Below are 24,633 nucleotides of genomic sequence, written 5' to 3'. Positions count from 1 at the left end.
ATGTAAGTATCTTGGTGTACAATCACTAATAATTTAAAGTTGAATACTCATATCAGCCATGCTTGTGCATCAGCGTCCCGTAAGTTATGTCAGCTCAGGCATCAACTTAGAGATGCTCCCTCCTACGAGTAATATCTTACCCACAAGCACCCTCATTATACCTGCATTGGAACAGGCATGTATAAATTGGAATCTGTACCCCAAATTGAACACCAAAAACTTCCAGAAAATCCAACGCAGGGCAGCACATTTCGTTTATTCCAAATACAACCACGATGACTCTGTAACTGAACTGATCCCCAATAACATCCAAACTCCCGAATTAAGGTTCAAATTCCTTTTCATGAAGTTTCTGCAAGAATTGTTCAACAATCAGCTCGGATTAGATTGTATCACCTATCAACACTTTCAGCGTAAACTCGTCACACCCATGAGCATTCTCACCCCCCTTTTTTGCCAGGACAAACATTTTCAAGCTCTCATTTTTCCCCTGCACTATTGAAGAATAGAATTCATTGTGTCCAGTGCCCTTTCATTTGCAGGAAGCTTACAATTGTTTGAGCCAAAGTGCCACGGACTCAAGTTAACACCCCGCCTTTGGCGTTGTTGGATACGCTGTTTGCTTGCATTTTGCGTATCCTCCTGTTGCGACTGTTTGTTTTTCTGACACTATGCTAACTCCTTCTATTGCACAACTTGCGCTGCTTTTTGCTTTTTCTGATATTCATATTTCAAGTGTTTGTTGCACTTTTATTTCTCATCTTTGTCGTATAAAGAGCGACTTGTATGTTCTATGTTCTATGCGTGTTTTTTGCCACTGTTTCCTGGGCTCTCAATTCTGCAGAATTTAATTAATAAATAAATAAATAAATAAATAAATAAATAAATAAACCATAAAATAACTGCAACTTGTGTTTCACAAACTCTTACAAACTGTTTATATAGGTTGTCTCCTCAAAACATTTGGTGCTACTGATTGAGTATAAGGAATCATGTCTAGAAAGACAAGCTTTGCACAGATAAGTCTTAAAATGCATAGATTAGCAATTGCAAAGACTCCAAAAAAAGCTTCTCACAGTAAGAGAATCGTAATCACTGTGTGAATGCTTCAGCTGGCCACTAATATCCTGGATTCACGCTAATAGGCGCTCTTTAAGTTTCTTTCCCAGCACCATATGAGTAAGAAGTACCTGATGTGGAAGACGATTGTGCAAGCAAGCTTGAATGCCAAATATGCATAACTTTTTTTCTCTGATTTCCCAATGATGGTGTTAAAAATGGGTACCGCTATGATTACTGACAGAAGGATGGGCACGGAAGTCGCGTGGGCACTGTTGCGCTGCCGTCCTTCAACTCCAATTAGTGTTTCAATCACCAAAGCCGCACCTTGGTCAAGAGGCACAATAGTGTCCAAAACACAACAAACACATCAAACATCAAAAACACTAAACACACAAAATAAGAAAAGACACGGAACGCGGTCTGCCTTAGTGGTGCAGAAGCCTTCCCGACGTATCCCTCAATTGTACCAGCCATGCTGCTGTCTCAAATTAATTCACAGAATGACTTGGCCATTCCCCCTGATGAAGTCCAGCCAGGAGAAGGAGGCAAGGTTTTTCACATTTTATAGCCACTCATGAGGAACTTCGTTACACATTGTGGAGGAGTGATGCGAAGCGGATATATCTGGTTCTCCTCGAGCCTCTTCGAAGCACCCACGGCCTAACGTGCGAGTACCGATTTTCCCAGAAGTCGCCTAACTTTGCCCTCACTGTGACGCAAATATTTCAGCAATTTAAGACCATCTGGGATAATTGAATGTGCACCGAAGTCAACGACACGGGCGTTTCTACAACCCACCTTTACCCCGTTTGGAATATTTCGGGACTTCTAAAAGACCGTGCACTGAAAGTGAATGACAGCACGGTCACAGCCAACAAGTCTGCCAGGTGCAAAAACCTTGCACGGATACTTTGCTGGGATACCCCGCCAAAGAGAACATTCGAAAATTACTCACGTCTCGTTTTCTTTTGTTCGTAATACCTGCAAGGGTAGAGAAAAAAAACTGGGATTAACCACTTGTGAACACAAAGTTTTCGACAAGAAAGCAGATAACGAAAAAGCATAAACGATTCAAATCTAAGCTCATACGTGCTAATGCTGCAGCTGGCTTGAGACACGTGGTAATAAAGAGCTGCAGATTAATTTAGACCCCGTGGAATGCTCTTCCACACATGCGCATGTTCTAGCTTTTCACCTTCATAAAAGCAAAAAGGAAAAGAGACACAATTGTGACTCAACTACCCCGATTTTATGCTGGTGACCAGCCAAACACCTTCAGCACTAAGCCATTGCAGCAGACGAACAGAAACACCATTTGCAACTCAATATTCCATGGTCGGAAAAAAACATACAACATCCAGCGAGTAAATTAGAGCTTTTTTCCCCCTTAAAAACAACGACGGAGAATGTGCTGCCCTGGTTAGCAAAAGGTCACTCTTTTTTTCTGAAAGGAAGAAAAGGCGAGATGGAAAAAGAAGAATGCACGCTGCATACACTTTCTTTTGACCTTCTATTGCTCTCACTGTTCAATTTCGCTTTCTTTCACTTTAAGGTCAAAGGGCAAGCCCTACATTTGGCCCACATTTTCAGCTGTGGTGAGGATTCGTTTTTCTTTCAGCAACTACAAAACACAGCGCCTTTAGGCTTACACCCCTTTTTCGGTATTCTGTCATCTTGTTCCTCAACACAGCATGCTTGACACAGTGATGGGTCCGCACCCTCTTTTTCTTCCTGTGTCCCGCCCCTATTAAGTGTGCTGTGCTTCAAGAAGGATTCCAAAGTAACAACTAGCCCGTCAGTCTACACCCGTCAACTTCTGACTGAACGAAAATAATTTTCTAGCCAAGCTTTATCGTCCTTTATAATCATTTTATGAGGCTTTACATCATTATCAGTCCCGGTTCAGTTCCCTGCTAGAGCAAAACATTCTTAGCAAGTTTGTATTATCAGGGTGTCTAGCAAATTGCCTAATTCAATTTCCCTGACTTTTCCAGGTTTTCCATGACCATTTTAGTTGAAATTCCCTGACCAGTACAACACGCGCCATTTTGTGGAAACGGTCCGTGAAGCATATAAAAAGCGTAGAGAAAAGACATTATATCATACGGAAAAACATATTTGCAGCAAGTGCCCTAATTCTCAAAATGCACTTTGATTAATTACAGTTTGTTCAGTTTGAGGTTTGCTTGCCTTCAGTTACGGCTTCAGAGTTTATTTCATCTTGCGGGATAGAAACTCCAAGTTGCGCTTCAGCAAGCACCTTTTGCTTTTTTTCTTGATTGTCCTGGCTTGACATGCAACGTGAACCGCATGGTGCGTTGCGCGTGCGCGTTGCGCGTGCGATTTTTTGACGCCCGCATCGACGATTCGCGCGCGCGGCAGTGGGAGGAGCCTGACGACTTGCGCCAATGGGGAGCCGCGCGCCCCATGGCGGCAGTTTCGAAGCTCTCGAGGCAGCCGGCTGGCTCCGCCAGACATGTTAAGGCTTACCACCCCGGCAGGTATTGCATGGGCCCTTTCAGTAGCGGCGCGGATGATGTTTTATTGTACCGTTTTCGCCCACATTATAAGCTCCTTTACCTCACAAGCAACTTCGTGCGTACCTTCTGCGGCATTTTAGAGAGCGCTTAGAAGCGGTCGCTCGAGCTCCCGTCACCACTTCGCGGTCGAAACCGCTGCCATGTTGCCGCTGCCGGCAGCACCACGCGCAGCGTGCGGGTAGTTCCGCGGCAGCGTCAGCGCGCCTGTGACGTGGGCGACGCGTTTTCGCGAGTAGAAAACACCCCATGCGGTTCACTGGGTTCGCGCTAAACCATGTCCCTTTTTGATTATGTAATTCTGGCTCCTGATGTCATAAGGAAGTTCTTTCAAGATTAACCCCCAAAAAACGCTGCCTTTTAAAATTCGCTGGAAAAAAAGGCCCGTTTTGCGTGCGATTTGGGCACCACCTAGACGTCCCTCTGCCGCAAATGCCCACAGCAACCAAAGCAGGTGCGTGAACCGCAGGGCGAGTTCTTGCACGCGATTCGTGCGCGGTATTTCCACGGCCGCGCCGACGATTTCGTGCCTGCGGTGGCTCCTTTCCTGCACAAGCAAGTGCGTTTGTGCCTTGAGTAGCATTTTAAAGAGCGGTTAGAAGCGGCCGTTGGAGCTACCACACTACTCCGCGGCCGGTGCTGCCGCCATGTTGCCACCGCCTACCGCTCGGCACGCACCGTGCGGGTCAACGTTTATAAACGTTGGTGCGGGTGGTTTCCGCGGCGGCGTCAGCGCGCCTCGGGTGTACGCGCCGCGATTTCCCTTGCAGGAAAACCAGAAAACGTTTCATGCTGTTCACGCTTTCGTCGCGCGCGAACGTGTTGCGTTCGGTTTGCGTTCGCGTTGCGTTCGACTGGTTTCCCCTATTCTAAAACTGTTTGGCCAGGCCCCAAAGTGGTTTTCCCTGACTGGCATTACTTGATTCAAAAATTCCCTAACAATTTCCTGACTTTTCCCGGTGGCTAAAAATTCCCTGACTTTTCCCGGTTTTCCCGGTCGCTAGACACCCTGATTATTTATTGTAGTGCTCATTCATGTGCAGGTAGCTAGAGCTAGAAACAAGTAATATTATTAAATCTTTCAATGTGTGCACAAGAATGGGCCAAATGTTACAAGAAACATTTATTTTTGTGGCAGTCCCCATTACAGTGATAATGCATTTTAAAATAAAGCTCCATCTTGAAACCAAACAGACCACACTGTTCTGTGCAATTGCACTGCCTAAGAGATAACCAATGTCACAGAACGTAATACTATAGCAGAAATGCGGAAAACTGTGAAAGTTTACTAATTTTGTTAATTGTTTGTGTGGACACTCAATACCTTGCAAGGATTGATATTTTTTTAACCATGGAATTTATTTCCATAAAAAAATCCTTTGTGCCCTCTTCTTTTGCTTTTGGTTTTTCCATGGTATAGGAACACGAATGAAAACTGCACAAATGAGCAGCATGATAAAAAAGTACGGAACATGCCTTATTTTTCATATTTCAGTGAACGGCTTTTGCTAGCATGAACTTATCAGCGGTATTGCACTGACACCTGTTGTGGAGGCAATGAAGTTCCCCTGGTTATCATAGTAGCATGGCATAGTGTGCAACATAATATTCATACTATGACTAGCTATCAATACATAATTGATTTCATTAAAAAAAAAAAAAGAACCCATGGAAGTTACTGAAAGGGAAGCAACGCAGCTTTTCTACTCAAAAAAGAAAAAAATGCCTGTAAAATTGTTTAAAACATTTTGACACTGGAATGATAGGCCTTAACTTTAGTTAAAGCTATCAATTACAAAATCTACATTTTTACTTTCGTGTTACTTTAACAGTAGGGACAGCCCCCAAAACCATCGGCCACCCAGGGACACATTGCTTGGCTAAGGCAAGTTCACAGCATGCCTACACTAATGGGTGTTCCATTTCATGGTAATCTCCCTTTTCATTTTAATTTTTAATCTAGGCTACAGGTAAATAATGTTTTAACACAATAAATTGCAAGTACGGTTTTTATTCAAAAATATATTGAACATGAACATAGGTCAGCACCCCCCCCCCCCCCCAAATAAACCCACCGAAAAAAAAAAAAAAAAAAAAATATATATATATATATATATATATATATATATATATATATATATATATATATCCTGTTACAGGTTGACTCGTATTTTTAAGCGAACAGAGGAAACTCCAGACAAGACACCCCTTTATTATATGCAACTCCACGAACTCTTACTATCCATGCCACAACTGCATTCTTGTCCAAACTTCCTCGATATGCAGTCGCCTTTCGGTGCTTTCTTGCCATCTTTGAGATCCTGGGGGAGGACATCGTCGGTGCGGTCAAGTGCACTTGAAATGCAACACTTCTTGAACCCGGTTCGATTAACATCTGCCAGCAGGTCCTCCCAAACATCTTACACTCATGCAGCGACTTTGTCGTCATGTGTGCTGGCAACATCATCTCTCGCGAGCCACTTTTTCAAATGGCCACTTTATAATGGCTCTACTGGCTCCTGGCCGCTTCATCTGTAAAGTCTTGAACCATTCCTTAAGCAAACTTTTTCTTTCCTTCGGATCACCACTCTCTGAGGAAAATTTTGCTCTTGAGGATTGTCTCTTACAGTGAAATGCAATGAATGGTGGGATCTAACCCATCAGCTGTGCAGAACAGCTTCAGTGTGAAAAGTGTACGTTCGTGTACTGTCGTCGGCAGGTGCACATTCTTCGCTCCTTTGGTCTTTACCACGGTGCGGCTTGGCATGTCAAAGCAGATTGGCATTTGGTCAACATTACCCACACAGCTGAGGATGCAGTCTTTTTCATGCCGCAGTTGAATCAAATACCGCTGGAACTCCACAAGTTCTGGCAGAAGAAGCTCGGATATCATTATTTGACGATAAAGTGAGGGTCTGTTGTGCCGCACGAACTTTTACAGCTTGTTTTGATTGTGTGACGCCAGGTTCCGTCTTGCTGGGCCAACTGCTGGGGCTTCGACTGCCCGTTTTTGCGCACTCCTCCTCCACATCAAGCCTCAGCTCCTTCTCAGCACCTTCCAGTTGCAGGGAAGCAAAAAGCATGTCGCTGCCTAGAATAGGCAAAAAGTGTGTCGGGCCCCTGTTTTTGCCACTCTGATGTCCTCCACATTGGCGTGGAACTCTAGCCAAGTGGCAAAGCTGTTCCAAGTCCTCGGCAAACGAGGTTACTGGATGCGTGAAGTCGCTGTGATAACTCATACGACGCGACATTGTTGATAATAAACGAGCTGGTAACGCAAAATCACACGCAAAACGTCACACAAAATGGTGGCAAGTACAACAAAGAAGAAACTTATCGAGTAGCAGATGGTTTCGTACGTTGCTTCTCTTCATGTGCACAGGGTAGCGTTGATGTTCCACTTGAGTCGCTGCCACAATGGTCACCCTGGTTAGCTGTGCCAGCAACTGGCAACTGCTGCTTTTAAAACACATTTTCAATGCTTGCTGTACTGTTTTGGTTTCCTCTTTTAGCGTGTCTATGTTGCAGTAGCTCAATATGAAGAGAATATGGCACGAAAATAAATAACTGTGCAGCCTACACCATTTGAAAAGTGGCAAGCACAATGAAGAAACTCCAACCAGGGGTCAGCTTGCAAATTTTGGCCCCAATAAGTCAAAATTCTTTGGCCACGATTACGGGTTTAGTGTTAATTTAGGGTAACGCCTTGCCTCCAAAAATATCAACTCAAATTCAAATAAACACCATAATTGAAATGCATAAAAGAACGAAGCTAGCCCACACAAAGTGGCACTCGTGGCTCAAAACGTCCACCATGTCCAAGTGCAGGGAAGCAACCTGGCCACTGCCCTCCAGTCCGTTGCCTCGACAACATGCAACTTCTGCAAGCACAGCAATCTTATGTGATGACACCTTGTGCACTTTGAGGACGAGGCCTGGTCTTGCCACACGGAAGAGGAACCTTCACCCTGCAGCTTCAGCCAGGATACCACAGCACCAGGCGCACTTCCTTTGCCTCCTGTGGCAATGTTTGGACACGGTGTGTGGGGGGTTGGAGGGACGAGACCCGTGCAGTCAGCCACCATGTGCTCTTCTCGTCTGTTGTCTTCTCGACAGATCCGACAAGCTGAGGTCACTTCAGACCTTTCTTTGCATTCACCTGCAGCACTCCAATCGCACTCCTCCTTTCACTCCCCAGTGAGCCCGCACATCTTCGGGGTAAATGTCTTTGTTGACAGGACACTGAGCAGCTTGTTGCACAATCCACCATCAACGCCTTCTTTTGACGGTCACAATGACAAGTGATGCCGTGATCCGAGGTCTTCTGACAAACCCAAAAAAGGACTGCTTCCAGTAGTAAGAAAAACTGTAATACTGCACAGAATGAAGATAAAAGACCAACATAACAAAAAAATGAAAGCATCACAATGCATGCAGCATCAGTGCATCTTGAGGGAACACTAAAGTGAATTTATTGAATGCATGCGGTTGCGTCGCGTTGTTGAAACAGCATTGAAAGCGGCCATCATACAGGTGTTTCAATGTTTTTCTAATTTGACCTTAAATTGAACAGGAATATTGCATTATATGGTGCATTTATTTTAACATCACTATGAGCAAATGCACTATGAGCCACCTGGTTATTTCAGCCAAATACAAGATACCATTCATCTCGGCAAGGTAGGTTTTGCGTTCTGCCTTAATCACCAGAGCCCTTTATCATCGTAAAGTCAAAATGCGTACCGCGGGCTTGCTCAAGAGTAAAATTTCGCATTCTAACATGTCATAAGTATGCCAGTTGTCACTGTTTTAGTTTCAATCATGTTTTTCAATAATTCAGCCTTATGATTGCCAGCATTGACCTCAGTGGAGCTGAAAAACATGGTAAGATTTTGTGGTGTCACCATTAAAACCTTCTCAAAACCACCTCAGCACAGCGTGCTTTAATTAAGTGATGCTCTTACTTGGCAGTCAGTTCTTTCAGACCACAAGTACCACAACAGTAAAAACGAGCGCTTTCTTTTTCAAGGAAATTTTATTGCTCATTCCTTGTACCCATTAAGTTCGTGCCTTCTGATACGATGCATAAATCCCAAATCAGATTTCCCGCTGTGGTTTCCCTTGCTGGAGATTTTTGTTGCCACCGTGATTTGTGGGAGTGTGGCTTCCATTGTACCGCCTGTGACTGCGACGAAAAGGTGCAAGTTGAACGCAAAAACTGGAGGTGGGAGCACTTTGTTAAAGGGACCCTGCAACACTTACCATCGACTACTCGGAATGTATTTTAAGGTAAGGTCTATTGTGCCAGCAATCTCCTCCCGCAAGAATTATGAAAATCCATTCACTATCGCTGAAACTATGCGCGATGAGAAATCGCGCATAATTGTTCCCTCCCAACTCGACCGCAGACAATGCGACGAAAGCTGCGCGCTCTCTCCCGGAGAGGGAGGCGGCTCACGGCGTCTTCTCTGGCAGCCTTCGATATATGACAGGCCGAGGAGTTTTCCCCTTTTCTCCGAAACGTGGAGAGGTCTATTCCCGGTTTGGTGCCACAAAAAAGCAGGCACGGCTGCCTGCTCGCAAGCGCGCGCTGAGGCTGGTAGGGCGTTTTTGAAGCAATAAACGTTTGTTGTCATGTGATCTGGCTCACTCAAACTCCATGCACACTCAAAACACAAAAGAAACGTCAAAACTGTGCGTACAGGCTCAGGCATAGAAGAGGTTGGTACACAGCGCCGACAACGGTGGATCGTCGCAGGAAATGCGAGAAATAAGCCACGAAGCTCACCAGCGACAGCCAATAAGCAGCCATGGCCTCAATGACGTCGTTTAGGCCATGCTAGGGGTGCACAATAAAAAAAATTGAAGGGAGCACAATTGGTTTTCTCGCGTCTTTCACAGCGATTTACGCGCTCATCGCTTCACGTGCACGTGTAATATTTGGCTCAGGTATTCCTGGCAGCGTAATGTAAACATCGCGCAGATTTACTTGCACTGCTCAAAGAGTGTTGCAGGGTCCCTTTAAGGCGCTGACCTATGAATACTGAATAAGCAATTCCGGTAAAGGATCCGCATGTGCATGCTTAGAGAGGAGCCACGTAAGCTTTTGCCGCATGCACCAAAAGCAGTTGAGCTGGTAGCTCTCCAATTAGTGGCACGTTCTCCAATTAGTGGCACGTACTGCGACTAAAGGGTCGCAACTCAGTGTTGGGTGCCGGGACACCTCATTGTGATGCAAACAACAACACAAACAGTGCAATCACCACCACAATCACCAGCGCAGGGACGTAACCGAGTCTTACAACTTTTGACTCGAGGTTTTTCTGCCATCATCGCACCAATGATGTAACAGAGATTGAAAGAGTAAAAGCTATGTCTGAGAAGGAGAAACAATTTAGATGGTGTATAACATCCTGGTACGTCTTCCCCGCACTTGGCATGTGCAGCTATGCATGTACCCCATGGTGGGGAGGGGGGGGAGAGAGCTAAAAAAGAACAGAAGAGATCTTTCCAGCTTGACAAAAAGCCCGAGATTTAATTAGGTCATCAGACAATTAAAATTTAAATTTACAACAGAAAAAAAATTTGCTTGTTTGCCTAAACATTGGATAGCAGGGAGCCCACATACAAAAAAAAAGGACTGGTAGTGCAAATATTTTTAAATTTACAGTCTATTCATCAAATGACTTCAGTGCTTGGGGTCACTTTTATGTCGATATGGCCTTCACTGCAATGCCTTCCTCTTTCTAGCGTTCAACTATAGCAAAAAAACAGACAATGGTGATATCTATCAAAAGAGGCATCCTTCAAGAACTATTTCCAGGAAAACTAGCTGTTTTGGTTGCGTTATCAAAGTGGTAGAAGTCTTTCGGTTCATGTCCTATATATAGGAAAACAGGACCGAAAGAGTTAAAAACGCAAGACCGGTTGTACTCCTAAAAATTCAACACAATTTTGGGACATTGTTATCAATGCATTTATTTAAAAATAATGGTGTCTGATGCTTTGAATAAGCCTTCGTGTTAATATAATCACAGATATTACCAACAGCAGTTTACGGTCATGGGTAAACATGCCAAGCGTACATACAGGGTGGACAAACTTGGCATTACCTCTGCTTGTGTCAGGCGGTAGTAATCGTTGCTGAGCTGCATTGCCATATTGGAAGTAGGCGGGGTCGTTCGATGCTATTGGCTCTGCACCAGGAAAGTTGCCCAGACAGTCCTGCACATCGAAGCGCCAACACATGAGGTCAAAAAGAAAACAAAACAGCCCACCATCAGTTGCCAATGAACCAATCCACAGAATGAACCAAGAAAATACCAGAAGCTGAGTAGAAATCCCAGACCTCCTTAGTTCACATCAATCTCAAATTGCCAAACTTGTGTCACAAAAATTCTACACCCCAAAAACGGCTGCTTTCGACTACATCGACAGTCTTAAATGCGCCACAGATAAAATTCAAATTGCACCAAGGACGACGGCTCAAATGAAAGGCCAAATGCACCCAAACTTCACCTCGGCCAAATTTATTAGGAAGCACTGGACGTGCCACCAAACCGACTGGGACATGTCTGGTAGCCCCATGAAATGCTTTGTTACTCATATGGAAGCGTTTAAAACAGCTTCGTTGCAGACTACACTGCACCTGCCGGTGAATAGTGCTAACAGCCATGAAGTGGAAGTGACATTGCAGCCGGCCAGGAGAACCGGTCGAGCTCCGCTAGGCGCACTTCTCATACGGCTGCTGCGAGCGTGAAGCAGTTGCATGCAGGTCTGTCCCGGCCGGCCGGCCGATTGCTCGCCGACTGCAACGTCACTTCAGCCTGGCTGCAATAACTGTGTTCTCAATTTCAGTTTCAAAATCGCAGATCTTTTACGGTCATCTGCGCCGTGCATACTTGTATTTCAGTTGTCATATTTTTTGCTACTGCTATCTTTTTAGGCAGACTATACGGAAATAAGGTTTTCAAGAAGTCGAAATATTGAGTGCAGTTGGCCTTGAAGCAGCTTTCCTGTTCTTTTTACAGCAAATGTCCACTGCTTAAAGAACCGTTAGGACTGCATGCAAATTAGTCTAGATGATTAGCAACACAAAAAAGGAGGTTATACTCTCAAGGCGTTTAACCAACCTACGTTGAATGGCTGGTGCTGCTACGACTAACTGTGAATTAAAGGCATCACGCATCTGAAGATTTTTAATGCACAAAAACAATCATGCTAACATTACCGCAACAATTATACCAATAAGGACAACTAGAAACGGAGTCGCAACTCGCCAGCCATTTCGTGACCTCTGGCAAAAGCTACCAACAAGCAATGTAACTGCACGATCGCACCATTTAAATACCAGCTTGGACTTAATATGCTGATTACTCTGTTTTGGGCGCTTCACCAATGACATCACTGTAAACACTGTGGCGGGAAATTTGAAAGTTTTTCAATAATTTTTACATTTTTGGAGAAAATAACGCCCCTTATGACCAGATGGAAGTTCAGTGAGTCATTAAAAGCTAGTCCTTTCAAATAAAACAAGGATGTATTTTATCTTCATGATCCCTCTGGAGAGAACGGAGGGCATATGAAATGTGTTGAATTAAATTTGAAATAGCACTTTTTTGCCTAACACTTTGGCAATTTGAAATCCCTACAACATGAGGACATTGAAGAAACTAATGATTTAATGACAACACAAGTGGCTGAAAGTTAACGGCAGCCTAATGCCACAGCAGCCGGTGATGCTTTTTCAGCGGCCTGTAACGTGAAAATTTTCTTGCCACAGTTTTTTAACAGGCTGTTGACGGCTGACTTCCCTTTCGTATAAATACTGAGCAGTCAGTGGGTTCAACTGCGAAAATTCTAATCCAATAATCTCCTGAGGAAAAGCTTCACTGCATATGCAAGAATTATACAGAGCCAATCACTTAATGACATTTTAATATCCTGCACTTTACAAAGTTTTACTAGACTTAACTGGCAATAGCCCAATTTCTGGACCTTGTTTTGACTGAGATTTTTGCTTATTTAATTGATGACGAGGTTTAATGCGCCGACACTACACAGGCCATGAGGTGCGTCGTAGTGGAGGGCTTCAGATTCATTTTGACCACCTCGGGATCTTTAACATGTGCCGAAATCTTTTGCTATGGAGTCGAAGCACTGACTGCCTGTTGTTAGCTGCTCTACAAAGCACGCCCCACATTTATGTTTTGCGAAGCACACTCCCTTTTTACGTCCTACTTTTCTGCAGTTACAGATGCCAAAACGATGCTGCTACCTCACTGAAAAGTTTTGCATTTTGATATGCTAAAGAAGCACCTAAAATGCGGTTATTTTGTTTCAAAACATCACAAAATTTACCTCTTCGGTAAAGTATTGTTGCAGCTCCTGAACATAGTATCAACACAGATATGTTTGACTCACCCATAACAATTGAACTTGGTGTGAAAAACCGCCGTTCACACACCCAGTGCAGTTATTCTGGGCTGCGGTAATGCGCCCACAAAGCACAGATGACATTAAGGAGACAATAAGCGCTCAGAAGTAACCTCTCCACACTACTCAAGTGTCACTTTCTCTGTGTTGTCCCCTAATCAATCACAGCGGATGCTTTGACGCCCACAGCCAGCCAGCCATACAAGGCCTGCTAAGATAGAAGTTCACAGGCAAAACAAAGAATACAACAGATTGTTTTATTTCTGCCCAACAAGATAAAGCATCCTGTTACACAGACAGAAAGGATCAAGCCCCCACTGCATCATGTTTTTAGGAGCAATAAAAGTCATGCGTCTATAGGCAGCCAAAGCAAATGGCCTGTTGCCCTTTAAGCAATGTTGTATGTATACCATATGTATTAGGCTTCAAGTGACAGAGCAACAAAGGCTTACGGCTCACACTGGAGGTTGTGAAAGTATCACTCAGGGTGTTACCCCACTTGCAAGACAAATGAAATGCCATTGCACTGTGCTGTCTAACTGCACCTACTCGAACACTACTGAACTAAATGAATGGCACCACGTTATAGTGCCTGCAAGAGTATGGGGAGGAAGTTAGTCACCAGCATGATTGGCATGTATATAAATGCTGTGTATTATTAAAACTCATTTTGAATTTGCAGAACAAGCAATGTCTCATTGCACAATTTTTGTTTATTCATTATTAGTTCAGTGAGCACAATTTTTTTTGTCTTCCATTTTTAGATGACATTTTGCAAGAATAATGTGGCCCACCAAGAAGTTGTCCACTAAGTTGCAATCAGTTTGCTGTCATTGACAGGTACTTTGCCAGCACGCTCTTGATATTAGTGCACCAAACTTACGCTACAACTGCCATAGTAGAATTATGCTGCTAAATGCAACTTCAATTTTTATAAAATCTGCCGAGGACAGAAACAGAAATTTCCACTAAACCTTGAATTTACCCATCAGTGCTTTTTACAAGGATGAGAAGTTATCTGAAGGTAAGGGCAACGAACACACCATAGTGCATCATTGCTATTTTCTGCGTTTTTTTTTTTTTTTGCTCGTTCAGTCTTCTTAAAAGCTTAACAAAACTCATCCAAGCCTGCATACCGCTTGTATACGAGTTGAGTAAAAACTACAATGTAAAGACTTCCGTCAGAATAACTATTAGGCGTGAACTTTTTCTTGTCTTTTTTTTTTACAAGTTGGCTCACATGCACTTCGCTAATTTCAACGTTTCTGAAATCACTCAAAATTTAAAAACAAAGGCACACGAACCGGCTGTAGTGCATCCTCCCCTTGACTTGAGTAAGGCATTCCATAAGGCATTTCTCGACTTTTTTCTGCAAAGAAAAAAAAAATTGAAGACATGCACACGACGACGACGTTAAGTAAGCGTAAACAATGATCGACATTAAATAGGCCGTCAGATCACGCAGCGCACGAGTGAAAATTTAATTGGCGAATAATCTGCGAAACGGTTGGAAGCAACTGAAATCCCGAAGGCGTGCAAACGCCAACAGTACGCCAGACGGGCACGATGTGTTCCACTCGGAAGCAGTCAGGTGAAAGTAGTCAAACGCGCTTCAAAGCGGATGACAGAATCTCAGCGACTTTGTCAGCAGAATGTTATCCCATAGAAAAGCTTGACCACGTAACTGATCACCCAAAACGTCCTCGTGCACAGCCAGTTGAACGGTGGGAAAGGTAGGCTGCGACTGTCAAGTGTAAACAACCAAACATAACGCCTAACGTGCTATCCACGCTTCGTAAACCACGCAGTCAAGTAAATAAACGAAGCCGAAGGATCGCAAACGAAAGTCGTTCGGTCAACTAACGAACGCGGCACAAGCCCATCGGAGCGTTTTTGCGCGGAATAAAAAAAAAGTTTCGCTATCCACTGTCTCCTCCAAGCGGTGCCGAGGATCGGACCCAAGCAGCCGCCGACCTGCCCGCGTTTCCTCTGAGACAACATCGCTATATGACCCGTTCGTGCGCCGATCCCTGGATTTTTAGACAAAAAGCTACCTGATGCAACGGAACTAGATGTTTTTTTTTTGTCAATTAACGGGTTTTCCATCGCTAATACGTTCGTTAAGCCTCACTGCTGATGCTTTTGTCCGGAGAGAGCGTCTTCCGAGTGCGCATAGTCTCCCCGGCTCTCCGGCGAGACCGCGTTCAGCCGATAGCCATGCAACGCAAATATAAAGCACAAGGCTACTCACCTGGCTGTTTATTCGCTATCTTATTGAAACAATTTTGAAACACTTCATACAAATGCATTGGCTCATCATCGTTTGTCGCCATGATAACACCAACATTGACACTCTCGACCTAAACAAGTGCGAGAACCGGAATAGAGGTCGCTGGTGATGGAGAAATGCTCAAAATGGCGCCTGTAAACTGCTTTTTTTTTGTTTTCTTTTTACAGATGAATCAGTTGGTGACAGTTTCGGTTTCGTTGTGAACAATACCCCAAGACGCTGTCTTACAAACAAATTATTTTTTTGTAATCTCTTTACAAAACTATTGGATTCAACGTTATTTGCTTTCTGTTGACAGAAAAACGTAACATGGTCTCAAATTTTTTTGAGAGCAGAAAGTTTTTTACAATATGTTATCGAAATTTTATTTTATTTTTTACCGTGTTTAAATTAGTCATGCTTTATTATATAGGTATATAAACTTCCTGTTTTTTTTATGAACATAACAACAAATTTTGTTCGCGGATGTTACCTGGCGCTACTCAACAATTTGCATTCTGTGCTGGGGCTGCTTACTTATCCAGTTTTACCTAGTATGTGGTTATCTATCTTTCTATGCTAGTACCATAGTTGCTGCTGGTGCTTTGCTCCGTAGGCAAGTGGAGAAGTGACCGGGGACGAAGCATTTTGCAGCTTTGCTTTCCTCAAGATGCCTGTTTCGGATGGGTACGAGTTTCCGAGTGACGCCGAGCTAAATGTTGAAGAAGTCAACCTGTCGACCCCTGCACTGCGTGCGGGAGCTTATCATTTCGGCAAATACTGCGATGAGCAAAGCAAGGTAAAACCGTGCAGCTGTGCGGCGTATCTCAATCGCTACATTTCCTGCAAAAAAAAAAAGCAAATTTATGGCAGTGTTATCAATTCCACTACCGTCAGTAATGCTTAAGGCTTGCAAGAAGTGCTAGGAAAAATTCGGACTCGAGCGATTTATTGAAATCACGTCGGAACAACAGTATGACCTTCCGGCATGCTAAGGCCGAAAGCGGCTCTCCCTCTCTGCTTTGAATTAGTGATGGCAAGCATGCGACAGATATTGCGATCCCAAGATCGCGTAGTTTATAGGGAATGCCTCCGGTCTGTCAGGAGTGGTAACTAGATCCCCGAAAGATTGCAAAATCCCAGCTGGGGAATACAAATTGACAAACAAAACACAATCGGTTTCTCCCGAGTGCAAATTTTTTAACCAAAACTAAACGGACTGCTACCAATGATGTGCGGACTAATGATGTATGCATTGAACAATAACGCTTTTTGCACATTAAGTGGTGCAACCGACATAACACAAAGTGAACCAATATTTTTTATCCTTCCACTGCCTCTGGAAAAATTAAGTGCAACGCAATACCGCTAAGTCAAAGCACTACGTATCGTTTTACCCAGTTAACAAAATAGCTATTGCAGAGCTAGCAGTAACGTTTGGAAGGACTTAAATTGAATAGATCACAGTCAAAATACATAGCTTTATTCCCTTACAGGACCAAGGTCTATTGATTCACAGTTGAATTAAACGAGATTCAATTAATGGAGTCTTTGACCGTTCACGATGCGGTGTATGTGTGGTCCTGCATAGCACAGTTAAATTACTGTAGTCGTCCAAAAATATTGGAAATGCGATAACTATTAACACAGTTGTCGCATATCAGAAGAGCTCACATTTATGTGCGCTTCTTTTCTTCCCTTCCAAGCTTAAGCCAGGTAGCACTGTGGAAGGTAGTGCATTGTGCAGGCTCGGCATGTTGACAGGCCTGGTCATGCATAGCTTTCAAGCTGTGATTGACTAGGATGCCTCTATGCTTGCAATCCCCAATTCTCCTATTATTACGCCTTACGATTGATGGCGTGATGCGGCATCCGTTGGGCATGCTGCGAAGTTCTTCACCTATAATTACACTGCCATGTGCTTGCAGCCAAATCTTCTTCATTGCATAGGGCATCGGCAGGCAAAGTGCTAGCAGTGTATCCACCATATATAGGGTTGTTCGTTTTCAGGTAAAACCCGATTTTACATTACCCGATCTTACACCCCAAACATATTTCAGGAGATTCGGGTTCAACCCGATTTCTCCCTGAATAGACCTCTTCAAAATAGCGATCTGCACAATCGTGCGCTGATGGTCCGCCGTTCTCAACTAGTACTTGCTGGAAGCAAGCCCCACAAACCCACCTTCCGAACTTATTGAGTATTGGAATGACTCTACCACCCCGTCACCCGCAACCTCAGACTGGCAAGGGCTACCCTGACATTGTTGGGCCTAGCTAATAGAAGCTGTGTAGTCGAGAGAACCTTCTCCCAGTTGAGATACGTTCAGCGATCCGACAGGCCTCTAATGAAGACTGACAAGTTGCGCAAGCAGATCACGATAATGTATGTAAACAAGCGTGAGGGAACAATCGATGACCAGCTTTTCGTGAATGAAATGTTTAATTTGCTATAAGTTATCAATGCTATTTACTGTCATTATTTATTCATTTCTAAACAAATGCCCAATTTCGGAGCATTTTAAAGCGAACCCTGAAATCCCCCCCGATTACCAGCTTGAAATAAACACACCAATTTTAACGCGTTAGAGTTAGAAAGCTTGCGATACCCTCTAAAATAAACTGAGTGTATTCAAATAAGCTTAGTAGTACATCCATCGATTTAACCCGAAAAAAAAAACGGAATTTTGGAATGGTTTCACAAAAACACCCGATTTCTCCCCAAATATCAGTTTAAAAAACAGCACCCGATCCCTCTTCCCCCTCCCGATTTAGAAAAAATATAAAACCCAAAAACGAACAAGCCTAACCATATACTTGGGTGTATTTTTTGCTTGTCTGAAGCTCAAAGCCAAATGCACTGTATGCATGCTTGATGCAGCTGTCTGCTGGTGGACGATGCTAAACTTTGGCATTCTCTTTGCTCGCTTTGTGTGTGTTACTGGACAGCGACATTCCTCTATGCTGTTCAAAAACATTAGTTAATAAGCTGCAGATAATATGTGACTATGAAATGCAGTGTTTTGCGCTGCTTTTTACGTCGCGTCGCGCATAAAAGTAGGCAAAGCAATGTCCAACTCACAGTGCCCTCTGCCAGAATTTTAAATTGTTTACAGTAATGCTTGTGTTCCACGAAACACATTCCTGTTTGTCGTATTTTTCCAGGAATTCATGCTGTGCCGGAAGGAGGAGAGGGACCCGCGGAGGTGCCTGGCTGAAGGCAGGGAGGTCACCAAGTGTGCCCTGGACTTCTTCCGCAAAGTGAAGAAAGCCTGCCGCCAGCAGTTCGATGACTACGCCCACTGCCTTGAGTTCAGCAGCTCCAGGATGGAGTTTAGGCAGTGAGTGCGTCAACGCAAAAGCTATGTGCCAGCTTAACCGGTAGTGACAGGAAGACATAGCCTTAGCGCTAACTGCATCTTGGTAATCATCTTGGTATAATTGGTAATCATATCTTTTGCTTGCACAGTTTTTTTTTTGTTATGCAAAGCTGACCTAAAAAAGGGTATGCCTCGCATTTTCACAATGGTCAAGTTTCACTACAGTGTGGTGTACTGATTTCTGAAGGACATTTCATTGCTTCAGACTTGTTCCCTGATATTTACCTGGCCAAGACGTTTGAAAGCGTTGCCTATATCGTATTTTGCTGGAAAAGATGTCACGCAAACGTAGTTGTTGAGGGAACTGCATCATTGCTACCGCGCCTTCAAGATGAAAATGAGAGAGATATCACAGGTCGCTGCTACCTTCTTTCGTTTCTTTCATCTTCAGCATAGCATTTATCGTAAGGTTCTGGGAATATGCCCTGTCACAAAATATTGCCCGCCCCCCCTTATGGTGTGAAGGACTTTTTTTTTAATTTTAATACTGGCTCCAAACATTGCTCACCCCATAAAAACTGCATTTCGGAACCTTCAAAAGCTTGGGGATCTCCCTCCTTTAAAAAAATGTCCTTTCATGATCATACCGCAAACACTATCAGTAACCAGACCTCAAAGTATTATCTACGTGTCCAGGTTGGTTAGAAAGATAAGAGCATAGCAGAAGTGAAACTTTCGAGAAGCAACAGGTTAAACATTATTCAGTGATGACAAGTGATCAAGTAAATGAGGATGCACCATTGATGCGCAATTAATAAGGCCATTTTTCTGCAAATTTTGCTACTTGACTCTGAAGTTCACCCATATAATATATTTTCCAACCATTTTAGTAGTTTGGATGGGCGTTCTCATGGATCTGTGCGGTGATGTGTTTTTTACGGTCCAGTGAACAGGAGTGGTGCTTCAGTACGTCTCTGAGCATTGGTGTGGATGCAGCCAACCAGCAAACTTCCAGCTTGCTGTTATCAGGCATTCCTGTCATGTGTAGGAGATAATTTTCATCGTACATGCAAACACCATGTGGCTTGTTGACTACAGTTACTATGCGTGCATGTATGTCACAATGTGTCAGTGTGCTTTTCGATCCTAGAGGACTTTGACCTAATGAGGCGGTGTGCTTCAACTGCAGCTGCAGGAAGACCCAAGCTGCCCTGGACAGCTGCATGCTGGATCAGCTCAGCATCGAGCGGCCACACCTCGGCTATTTCGCCATGCCCCGCATCCACCACACGGAGCGGCCAAAGCCCGAGAAGGAGTACCGCCACGACTACCCGCAGACTCCGAAGCTGGAAGAGGACTTCCCGAGGGACCCCGCAAAGCACGGAACTCGTGGCCCCTTTTATTAGTCAGCCACTTGGATACGTCGTGGTCGAGCTGCCTCGTAACAAGCTGCCCTTGTTACTTGAAAGGACCTGTAGGAAATATAGTGATAAAACTTCTTCAGTTTTGGGGTGCTTGTGCTGTCTCTGTGTTGATTTGCCTGGCTGAAGCAGAGGCAAGTTGTTGCTTGATTCCCAATGCATAATGGCTTGCTTCTACTTGTGATCGGCTGCCTCTGACTCCTGTATAACAGTAGATATGGGATTGAAATAGGAAGGGATACTTTAAATACGGGGTGACGTTTCAATCGCAAAACTAAGAGTAAATAGTTCTTAATACTGGGTACCCGTAACAGCAATGGATACAACGAAGTGCCAGAAGAAAAAGTTGGAGAGACCTTGAAGACTGTGTACATACTGAAGCAGTTTGTGGGTTTCACTGAAGTAGACTCTGTAAACTGCCGCCAAAGTAGACACACATTCACACGGGCACTGCAAGCATATCGAAAAAGCAAGAGTTGGTTCGCTCTCTTTTATTGCGAGCACTCCTTCTCCAGAATCGTCATTCTCCATGGCTAAGGTGCACCTGTTCTCTACGTGTTGTCATGTGCACGTGACCTTTTACTTGCACCTTTCTCACGATATGACATCAGCGCCACACGCTCTAGGCTGACTTGGAGTAGTAACGCACTCGCCTCCTGCTCCCGCGACCAAGGTGCTGTAGTTCAGGGTATATTTTCGTTTTCCCTGAAGCACTTTCTCAACCTTGTTCCCGATTTCCTGTGTGGCAACACGAGGAAATAAAAACGCCGAGCCACAGAACGCGTATATTAGGAACACGTCAGCAGCTGACAGGCCAGCGGCAGCTATGCCTGGCCGAACGCTCGGAGTTCCCGGGAGCACTGACTGCTCGCGCCACGAGGCTCGCGCAGTGAGCCCCAGAGTGGTGCTTCGTCGTCTTTGCTGCGTTGATGCTGCTACACCTATATGGACACTCAAGCCACACACTCGTGTGCTGCATCAAATACATCATTTCGCTCTAAAATGCCTCGGGGGTGAGACATCACTTATGTTTTTGGGTTTTATTTCAGTTGCAGCTATAAAAATATTTCATAATCACAGCAAAAAAACAACACAGTCAAATCGAAGCAGACTTTATTAACATTTGCTGTGAAGAGCCCATCAAACATCCTCTTCTTGCTTGCAGGCATGTAGCTCTTACTATGTAAAAAGCACGAAGAGAAGAATTAAACTCTTGAGACATAATTGATATTGAAAAGTCTAATCGATTTTTGCTAATCGGTGTGCTGGGCCTTTCGGTATGGGCCTTTGGCCTTTCCAGCACACCCCAGCCCTCCTGGGTTGAAATAAAGTATTGTTGTTATTGTTATTGTTGCTAATATCGGTTTATTTTGTTGCAATGTTTTTCTTCTTTTTTTTTTTTTTTGCTCCCTATGTGGTTTGAAAATGCCTTCCCACTGCTTTAAATGATCTTTGTCTAGTGCCTTGTAGCTAGTGGCGTTGTTTGCCCCCCTTATTGACCTTAAGAGACTGGGCAGCTGGACGGGTGGTTCCACCACTTGGCGCTCGCGTTGTTAGTGGAATGAGCCGGTGCATTGGACTACGCAGCCTACCGCTGTTTTAAATGCGGAGCATTTCTTAGGCTCGCCTGGTCCTCCGTCGTTCATGGTGGCGCCGTCCACACACTCACTGCGCAACTCTTCTCCTTACACCTACAGCTCTGCGATACTACACTATAAAAAAAAAGAAATAGTTAGCGGCGCCCGGTTTCAATCCCACGACTCTCTGGCCGCAACGGGAGGTACGCGGTGCTCTTCCCACTACGCTACAAATCCGGGAAAGGAGCAATTGCTACGAACGCGCCTTATGTCCTTGACTCATTCAAACTACGTCAAGAAGCTACTGATACAACTAAGGCACGCGAAGCTGAACGTCAACGGAAACGACGAACTTAAAACTTTAGAGGGGGATGCTGAATTTCCCGTGGGAAAGCAGTGGCGGGAAGCGCCACGCGCCTTGCAGCTCAACCAGCCCCGTCCGCAGCGCCTCTGATGCTGATTGTGGCAGGATGCCCCTAGGGATTGGCCAACCAAAGAATCCATCACGAGATAGGTTCGCGTTCAACCACTGTCGTCATCTTCCCGTAGGGGAACCGCCGAAGAAGAATGAGAAGACAAAGCTGCGAAGAGGAGGGCGTGTACCTCCTGGCATTCCCGGTTCAAGACCCTGTTTCTATTTGTCTGACATACCGACAGAAAATAATTTCACAAGTTACTTCCCTAAAATATCTAGGTGTGATATATGAGAGCAATCTAAACTGGCATCCTCATATTGATTATACTGCGGCCAAAGCGGGGAGGGCGGTTTCACTGTTAAAAAGATTTTGCAACAAGAAGTCGGGTATGCGTAGAGACATTCTCCTCATGCTCTACCACCTATACGTCCGACCTATTCTAGAATTCGGCTCTATCCTTTTTTCAAGTTATCCGTTTTATAAGCTACGTCCATTGATTACACTAGAACGACAAGCTTTGCGCTTGTGTTTGGGTTTACCGAAGTACGTCCCTATTTGGGTATTTTACTGGGAGGCTCGCATCCTTCCCCTGATTCCCCGATTCAAAGTGTTGACAGTAGAGGCATACCTTCGTGTAATGGAATTGCCTATTTCAAGGTCGCAAATGGTCTTCGTTCACTCCCCAATGCCTTTTTTCGCTCAGCCATGGCCCAGGTACAAACGCCCGCAGGTGGTGTTTGTACAGTCTCTATTAACCCCATTAAACGTCAACATTCTCTCGATTCCTTCCTTTGAACCTCGAAATGCGATGGTGGAAATTGATTTTGATAATATTTTCCCCTCCAGTTCCAAATATTTGCCGGAGAAGACTATAGCTGGTCTTCTAATCACCCATTTAGAGAAGTTTCCAACCATGTGGTTGTAGCCACAGATGCGTCTGTTCAGGAAAGAAAGGCTGGTATTGGTATCTTTTCACCTGCACTTGACTGGGCATTTTCTTTGCGGCTACCCAATTTCACAACAATATTCTTGGCAGAATTTTTGGCGATTGCCCTTGCTATTAGAAAACTCAATGAAGACAATTCGAAAGTGATTATTGTGGCGGACGCGCTTTCAGTCTGCTCCACCCTATCTCATCCAAGATTTACCCCTCTAAGCCGAACGCTCTCGATGCTCCTACCACCCTATGTACAAGAAATCCGCCTGGTCTGGGTTCCAGGACACAGGGGTATCCATCTTAATGAAACCGCTGATTATCTGGCAGGTGTGGCATTGAATGGACCGCTGGTTGATGCTGTGCCCCCCATAGCCCAAGTTGTTGCATCCCGGTTTCACAGGTATAGCTCGTTGGACAGCCTGCACCAAGACAGTATCTCTGGATGCCCCGAAATTGAGCACCTCCGGTATGCGTGGAAGAGTGATGTTGTGCAGTCGCGATTGTGCGAGGTCACATTGACCAGCTTTCGCTGCCGAGTGCCCAATTTGAATTTCTGCCTTCACCGTGCACGCATAGTGCCTTCGGCCCAATGCGAGTTTTGTCAAGAGGAGGAGACAATCGAACAGTTCCTGCTGTCTTGCCGGCGGTTCTCCTCTATCCGAAATCGATTCCTGGAGGTTCCCCTCCGGCGCCTGGGTCTTTCCTTGTCTGTATCGAATTTACTGTCATTTGGGGCATCGGGTTTAGGTTTCTGCCACGGGGATGTTTGTCACGCCCTTCACGCTTTTATTTCATAATCCGGTCGGCTACCCTGTTAAAAGACTCTTCGTACTTTCTTTCTCTGGTACGAGTAGTATCTGTTTTTACTTCAGTATGTTATAGTTTTTTTCCCCCCCCTCAAAATTGCCATCACTTCCCTCACACTCCAAAGCTCTATTTTACCCTTAGTTTGAATTCTTGACCAGTTTCCCCAATCTGACTTGGCCAATCCCCCAGAGTGGGTACGCGCCACTGATTTTTGGTTCCAACCAACCAACCAACCAGGGCGTGTACATTGCTCTCAGCCGGCGCACCAACGTCAACAACCTTTACCTCACCAAAGCTGACGGAGACTACCGATTCTACCACAGAGACAACATCGACAAGAACATGATGGACGAGTTTCGGCGCCTCAATAACCACCGCCTACTCACCGTAACACAACAGCACTTGCGTGCCTTTGCCACCGGTGTGGACCCAGACGCGGAATTCCCTCTGGCGCTAGTAAAAACCAGATCACTCAACATAACGGCAACACAATGGAACCACATGGAACCGCCACGATGCTTCGCATCCTCATCAGGGTTCCCCACGGGAAGATGGTGTAATTTTTTTTGCCGTGTTGGCTTCAGTGCTTTGAGCGTTATGAGTGGTGGTGTTACGAGTGGATATGTGCGATGAAACGAAGTCAAGACAGATGTGTTGGGTTCTAAGACGCAGTAACGGCTGCGTAAACTTCTCGGACGCTTCTAAAGTTGGGTATAGGCTACAATGGCATGAGTGCTTTTTGCAGCGATCTACGCTTGTCTCCACGTTATCTGAGTACGAATAAAACTACTATTATTAGTATTTATTTCTTCCGAAATGCACTAACGGCTACGTAAACTTGTTGGACGCTTC

The 24,633-nt window shown here is 44.7% G+C and overlaps 2 protein-coding genes across 11 annotated transcripts in view; one reads left to right on the top strand and one right to left on the bottom strand.

Annotated features, from left to right (window-relative positions):
- The window catches only part of LOC144178582 (transcription factor 12-like), a 114,605-nt gene extending 99,182 nt beyond the window's left edge, over positions 1 to 15,423 (bottom strand). For all 10 annotated transcript variants that reach the window (XM_077706523.1, XM_077706527.1, XM_077706529.1 and 7 more), the window contains exons 1-4: positions 15,286 to 15,423; positions 14,339 to 14,403; positions 10,712 to 10,823; positions 2,018 to 2,043 (exon numbers count right to left, since the gene is read on the bottom strand). In XM_077706523.1, coding sequence (XP_077562649.1) covers positions 2,018 to 2,043; positions 10,712 to 10,823; positions 14,339 to 14,403; positions 15,286 to 15,367 — 285 coding nt within the window. In that variant the 5' untranslated portion in view covers positions 15,368 to 15,423. The remainder of the gene's footprint in view (positions 1 to 2,017; positions 2,044 to 10,711; positions 10,824 to 14,338; positions 14,404 to 15,285) is intronic.
- A 393-nt stretch (positions 15,424 to 15,816) lies between these two features.
- Nd-19 (NADH dehydrogenase [ubiquinone] 1 alpha subcomplex subunit 8) lies at positions 15,817 to 20,137 on the top strand. The gene is made up of 3 exons (XM_077706522.1): positions 15,817 to 16,102; positions 18,469 to 18,644; positions 19,813 to 20,137. The coding sequence occupies exons 1-3, from the start codon at positions 15,974 to 15,976 to the stop codon at positions 20,027 to 20,029; spliced, it is 522 nt and encodes a 173-aa protein (XP_077562648.1). The 5' UTR covers positions 15,817 to 15,973; the 3' UTR covers positions 20,030 to 20,137.
- The last annotated feature ends 4,496 nt before the right edge of the window (positions 20,138 to 24,633 follow it).

Source organism: Haemaphysalis longicornis, unplaced genomic scaffold (assembly GCF_048455015.1).
Source record: "Haemaphysalis longicornis isolate Haplotype H1 unplaced genomic scaffold, Haemaphysalis longicornis Haplotype H1 scaffold_4, whole genome shotgun sequence".
Taxonomy (NCBI): domain Eukaryota; kingdom Metazoa; phylum Arthropoda; class Arachnida; order Ixodida; family Ixodidae; genus Haemaphysalis; species Haemaphysalis longicornis.
Note: the sequence above shows the minus strand (reverse complement) of the source record. Positions and strands in the feature narration are given on the sequence as shown.

Excerpts from the sequence above, each read along its gene's own strand:
- Nd-19 (XM_077706522.1), top strand. The coding sequence starts at position 15,974 with ATGCCTGTTTCGGATGGGTACGAGTTTCCGAGTGACGCCGAGCTAAAT. Across the intron at positions 16,103-18,468 it reads ACTGCGATGAGCAAAGCAAG|GAATTCATGCTGTGCCGGAA; the intron begins GTAAAACCGTGC and ends GTATTTTTCCAG. Across the intron at positions 18,645-19,812 it reads TCCAGGATGGAGTTTAGGCA|CTGCAGGAAGACCCAAGCTG; the intron begins GTGAGTGCGTCA and ends CTTCAACTGCAG.